The 6,270-nt window shown below is 40.8% G+C and overlaps 1 protein-coding gene across 1 annotated transcript in view; it reads right to left on the bottom strand.

The window, feature by feature from the left end:
* LOC132178079 (uncharacterized) overlaps nt 1-1,153 on the bottom strand; it is a 19,733-nt gene extending 18,580 nt beyond the window's left edge. Inside the window, exon 1 of the mRNA XM_059590538.1 lies at nt 903-1,153. Within this exon, the coding sequence (XP_059446521.1) occupies nt 903-1,153 (251 nt within the window). The remainder of the gene's footprint in view (nt 1-902) is intronic.
* Nucleotides 1,154-6,270: the final 5,117 nt, after the last annotated feature.

Here is a 6,270-nt window from a genome sequence, read left to right as displayed (position 1 = left end):
ATTTCTTCATCATAGAAGTAAAAGCATAGTTGTTAAAGTGGCTTCCCCCATCACTAATGATTGCCATGGGTGTTCCAAATCCAGCAAAAATGTTTTCCTGCAAAAACTTCACAACCACTTTGTGATCATTAGTCCTTGAGGGGACAGCCTCGACCCATTTAGACACATAATCCACACCCACAAGAATATATGAATAGCCAAATGAATTAGGAAATGGTCCCATGAAGTCAATACCCCACAGATCGAAGAGTTCTACAACCTGAATATTTTGTAATGGCATTTGATTTCTAGAAGAGATGTTACCTGTCCTTTGACATTTATCACAAGAGCTGCAAAACAAGAAAGTGTCTTTAAACATATTGGGCCAATAAAAACCAGACTGTAATACCTTAAGCGCTGTTCTTTTTGCCCCAAAGTGTCCACCACAAGCAAGCTGGTGACAGTGCTGCAAAATACTCAAGTGCTCATCTTCTGGGACACATCTTCTAATGATTTGATCAGGGCAGAATTTGAATAAATAGGGGTCATCCCAATGGTATTGTCGAGATGTAGATATCAATCTCTTCATTTCTTGGCTAGACATATCTGGGGGAAAGACCTTGGCAGTGATGTAATTCACTATATCTGCATACCATGGGAGTTGGATATCAACTATGAACAACTGCTCATCTGGAAAATTTTTATTTAGTGGGAGCTCATCTCCTTCCTCCTCATGGAGTAATCTGGATAAGTGATCTGCCACCACATTTTCACTGCCCTTCTTATCTCTAATCTCAAGGTCAAATTCTTGTAGTAGTAATACCCACCTGATCAGTCTCGGTTTGGCATCTTTCTTGGTAAACAAATATCTCAACGCAGCATGATTAGTGAATACAATAATTTTAGAACCAATTAGTTATGACCTGAACTTCTCCAAAGCAAATATGACAGCTAATAATTCTTTATCAGTAGTAGAATAGTTCAGTTGGGCATCATTTAATGTTCTAGAGGCATAATAAATGGCATGAGGTATCTTATTGATCCTTTGACCCAGAACGGCTCCCACGGCAAAGTCACTGGCGTCACACATAAGCTTAAAGGGTAAGCTCCAATCAGGTGCTCTCATAATTGGTTCAGAAATGAGCAGCATTTTTAGTGTGTTGAAGGCCGTCATGCATTCTTTGGTCCAGTCAAACTTGGCTTCCTTCCCAAGCAATGCACAGAGGGGTCTAGAGATCTTGGAGAAATCCTTGATAAACCTTCTATAGAACCCGGCATGTCCAAGAAAACTCCTTACCCCCTTGACTGTCAGGAGTGGGGGATGTTTGGAGATGATTTCTATCTTGGCCTTATCCACTTCTATGCCCTTGCTTGAAATAGCATGACCCAATACAATGCCTTGTTGAACTATGAAGTGGCATTTTTTCCAATTGAGCACTAGGTTGCATTCTTCACACCGCTTGAGAACGTTTTTCAAATGGTGTAGACGTTCATCAAAACTAGGCCCAAAAACACTAAAGTCATCCATAAAGACCTCAATGGTTTTCTCCACCATGTCTGAAAAAAATACTCATCATGCATCTCTGGAATGTAGCTGGGGCATTGCATAAACCAAATGGCATCCTTCTGTAGGCGAATGTGCCAAAAGGACATGTGAAGGTGGTCTTCTCCTGATCCTCTGGTGCTATTGGAATCTGATTATAACCACTATATCCATCCAAAAAACAGTAGTGGCTATGGCCAGCTAATCTCTCTAGCATTTGGTCAATGAACGGTAATGGAAAGTGGTCTTTTCTTGTTACCTTGTTTAGTCTTCTGTAATCGATGCATACCCTCCACCCAGTGGTTACTCTTGTGGGTATCAGTTCATCATCTTCATTCTTCACCACTATGATCCCACTTTTTTTTTGGCACTACTTGAACTGGGCTGACCCATTTGCTGTCTAAGATGGGATAGATGATGCCCACATCTAGTAGTTTTAATACCTCTGCCTTGACTACCTCCTTCATGTGTGGGTTGAGTCTTCTTTGTGCATCCCTGGTTGGCTTTACTTCGTCTTCAAGGAAGATTTGATGCATGCACTTAGCTGGACTTATTCCTTTGATGTCAGCAATGGTCCATCCCAAGGCAGTTTTATGTTCTCTCAGATTTGCAGCAATGATGATTGGTAGTGTCTTGTTTTTCTCCCAAGTATGCATATTTTAAGTGCTTCAGTAATTGCTTCAAATCCAGCCTGGGTGCCTGTACAACAGAGGGAACAAGAGAGGTGTTAGTGGGCTCAAGAATTTCAAAGGGATGAGTATACTTACCTGAGTATTTAGGAGAGGCCTCAAGGTGATGCACTGTTTCCATAACATCACTAGTGATCTCTTCCAGTTTTGACTCAATATCCTGCCTTGTGAGACTCTGGGTGAGGGTGGTCTCCAATGGATCTTTATGATGGTCCTGCAAAACTGTCTCACTAACATTTTGGATCACACAAACATCAAAACATTCTAAATCTTCTTGAGGTACTTTCAATGCATCGAATATTTTGAATTCGATTGTCTCACCATTTACCTTCATACTCACAATACCCTTTTTCACCCCTATTGTAGTATCGGCAATTCTCATAAAGGGTCTTCCTAAGATAATAGGTAACGGTGATGGCATAGGGGATTCTTCCACATCTAATACAATAAAATCAGCAGGTAAAATAAATGTTCCTACCTTTACCAACACATCCTCCAGTATACCTCTTGGTCGTTTCATGCTTCTGTCTGCCAATTACAAGGTGATAGAGGTTGGTTGAAGCTCCCCCAATCCCAGCTTTTCATATACAGTGTGAGGCAGCAAATTTACCCTTGCTCCTAGATCCAGTAGCGCCTTTTCAAAGGAATGGTCTCCTATCCTGCAGGGAATGGTAAAGCTACCTGGATCTGTTAGCTTTGGTGGTAATTTCCTTAACAAGACTGCACTTACCTCTTCTGTTAAGGCCACTGTCTCATACTCCTTAAACTTCCTTTTGTTAGTGCAACAGTCCTTTAAAAATTTGGCATATGAAGGAATTTGTTTAATTGCATCTAATAAAGGAATGTTGATTTCTACTTTCCTCAAAGTTTCAAAGATATGCCTGAGTTGCTCTTCTTTCTTTGGTTTGACTAGCCTTTGAGGAAAGGGTGGTGCATTTACCTTCTCCATTTTGTTTACCTTGAAAATTGATGGTCCTTCTGGAGTTTCTTGAGGTGGCTCTTCAATTCCAATGACCTTGCCATTTCTGAGAACTATGACTGCTTTCAGCTGCTGATGTCCCCCTGGATTGGGAATTTCTCCCTACTTTCTTTCACTCAGCTCCTTTGCAAATTGCCCCATTTGCACTTCTAGTCTTTGAATGGCTTAATCGGTCCTTGTATTGAATTGTTTTTGATCAACCGTTGATTGCTGTTGTGAAGTCACAAATTGTCGTAAAAGACTCTTCAGGTCCTCCTCTTCTGGGTCTTGGGCTGGTTGAACTTTTTGTTGGGAGTTGCTTTGTTGTCCTTGAGGATTCCGAATGTTCCTACTGGCACTCCATGAGGAATTGGGGTGGTTGTGCCACCCTGAATTATAAGTGTTGGAATAAGGATTGTTCTTGGGAGGATAAGTGTGCTGTCCCACATCATTGGCTTGCTCCTGATCTGCAGATAAATACAAAGGGCAGGTCTCAATAGTGTGGTCTAAATGAGAACATATGGCACTTACCTGGGGTTGGGAGGCTGGCTGAATAGGAGAGATGTTCTGAGTGGTCATGGAGTTTACAAGCATATTTAATGTCTTCTGCAAGGCAGCTATTTGATTTTGCACTTCCCTGTTTTCTTCATACCTGCCTTTACTCCTTACACCTTGTCTCCCTTTGGATGGGAATTGTTGGGTGTGTTCACTCAACATCTCAAAAAGCTTTATGGCTTCCTCACTACTCTTTTCCATCAGCACACCTCCACAAGCTGTATCAACAACACCCTTGCTACAATCATCTAACCCTTTATAAAAGATTTGTACCTGGTCATCTTGAGATATGTTGTGATTTGGACAGTTAAGGAGCATCGTATTGAAGTGATCCCATGCTTCAAAGAAAGGGTGTCCATCTCTTTGTTGGAACGATTGCAGCTCCCTTCTAAGTTGCCTTGTCCTTTGAGCTGGGAAAAACTTCTTCAGGAACTTGGTGGTCAATTCTTCCCAAGTATGAATGGACTCTGCAGGCAAGGAATTGTACCACAGTTTAGCATTATCTTTCAAGGAAAAAGGAAAGAGAACTAACCTGACTCTCTCTTGAGTTAGGCCTTGAACATTCTGCAACTTGCATAAGTCAAAGAATTCCTTAAGATGCAAGTTGGGATCCTCAGTAGTTGTGCCTCTAAAGTGGGTCAATGCATTGAGAATTTGGGGAGAGATATAATAACTGCCATCCACCTCCGATTGATCTGCTATGCATGAGGTTTGGTGGAGGTTTGTTGGCTCGTATGCTTGCTTCATTGGTCTCCTCACTCGTGGTGGATTTGCTTCTAAGGGTCTTGGCCCAATTGGATTTTCTGGCATGTCTTCCATTTCAACTTCTTCTTCTCCGTCTTTGTCTCTAGGTCGTTGTCGAATTATCCGCTCAATTTTAGGATCGAGGGGAAAAACGATTGAGGCTTGAGATCGATGACCTTGCATGAACTTGGCAGCTTCAGCACTGCTTGGTCCGAATGCTCTCTGGAACTGCGCTCGATCGCAGGTCGGTGCATTCGATCGCAGTGCGCTCGATCGCACTTGGCTGACGATTGATCGCAATCACAGAATGCCAATCCGCAACCTGAAAAAAGAAAACAAAAAAGTTAAGGAAAACAATAAATTCTTTTTGATTTTTGCTAATACTAAATTAAAAATTGAAAATTAAAATAACAAAACTAAAGGAAGATAAATTTAAACAAAATTCGCCGCAATCCCCAGCAACGGCGCCAAAAACTTGTTGTGCAAAAATCTACCTAAATTAATAGGTAAATAATTGTACATTTTACCTGCAAGTGCACAAGGTCAACATGGTAGTATAGGGTGCAAGTACAGGATCATTCCCACGAAGATTGCTGAATTTATGTTTAAAAATAAATTCCTTAAGCAAAAGCAAAATAAAGATTGATTGTTGATGTGATGATAACAAAGGGTAGGGCTTTGATATCCACCACTAATTATATTAAACTAGTATTTCAATATGCCAATGCTTTGATCAAGTTATGCATATTTAATGTTTGCCAACCTAAGGGTTAAACTCTAACTCCTTAAGCTATTGATTTCCCTAAGCAACGAATTAGCCACTTGGTCCATGTTCTAATTCTTTTCTTTCCTAAAGGATTTAGCATGTCTATACTAAGTTGTTCTTTAGAAAAGCATATGTTCTATGGAAATCGACAAACACACAAGGCCTAGGGCATGGATATATACTCCTAGTTCCCTATGTTGATTAACCCAAGAATCGCGGTGTGGATTCTTTTGTTACTTAAGTTAAACCCAGGACTCGGTCATCCAAATTGATCTAACTAACAAGTCCATACCACATGCACATGTTGATCAGGCATACACATATGAGGAATTCATGCAAACAGGTATTAATCAAGTTAAATAGCACAACATGATCATCACAAGGCGCCAATATTGAAATATTAATTTAACATAACTAGGGCTTCAATCTAGCCCTACTAAGTAAATTAGCTACACATAGAGTTGATGTTAAACATCTTCATAAAATAAAAGAAATAAAAGAAAGAATAAACCCGAGACTTGAACTTGAGAGCTCCTATTCTTCTCCCTTCTCCAAGCCTACCTATTCTAAAGGCTTAGGAATCTATTTATAGGCTTTAGAAGTCCTTGGAAAAGTGGTAAACCCTAGGGTTTTTGTAGGGTTTCAGTCCTATTACAATTTGGAGTTTGAAAAACCCTAATATGGAAATAGGGACATTGTAGCCGCCACTTGGAATGCCTCCTGCGCACGGGTGCGCTCGATCGCAGCCCGTGTGCGCTCAATCGCAGGTCTGCGATCGATTTTTCTTTTGCCTGCGCTCGATCGCTCCTGGCCTGGCTCATGTAGCATCTTCTCTGGTATTGCACTCGATCGCAGGTACCCTGCGATTGATCGCAATACCAGGGAGCTCCAATTTTCCCATATTCTCTTTTTGAGCCTAAATCACCCAGTTTTACTTCACTTTCTTCCAAAAGCCTGTAAAAACATCAAAAACACAAAAAGGAAGTAAAATGACCTAATTAACCAAAACCAAAGGATTAAAACATGTAAGATAAGG

This window comes from Corylus avellana, chromosome ca4 (genome assembly GCF_901000735.1).
Source record: "Corylus avellana chromosome ca4, CavTom2PMs-1.0".
Lineage (NCBI taxonomy): Eukaryota > Viridiplantae > Streptophyta > Magnoliopsida > Fagales > Betulaceae > Corylus > Corylus avellana.
The sequence above is the reverse complement of the archived record's forward strand: the minus strand, read 5'-3'. Positions and strand labels throughout refer to the sequence as shown.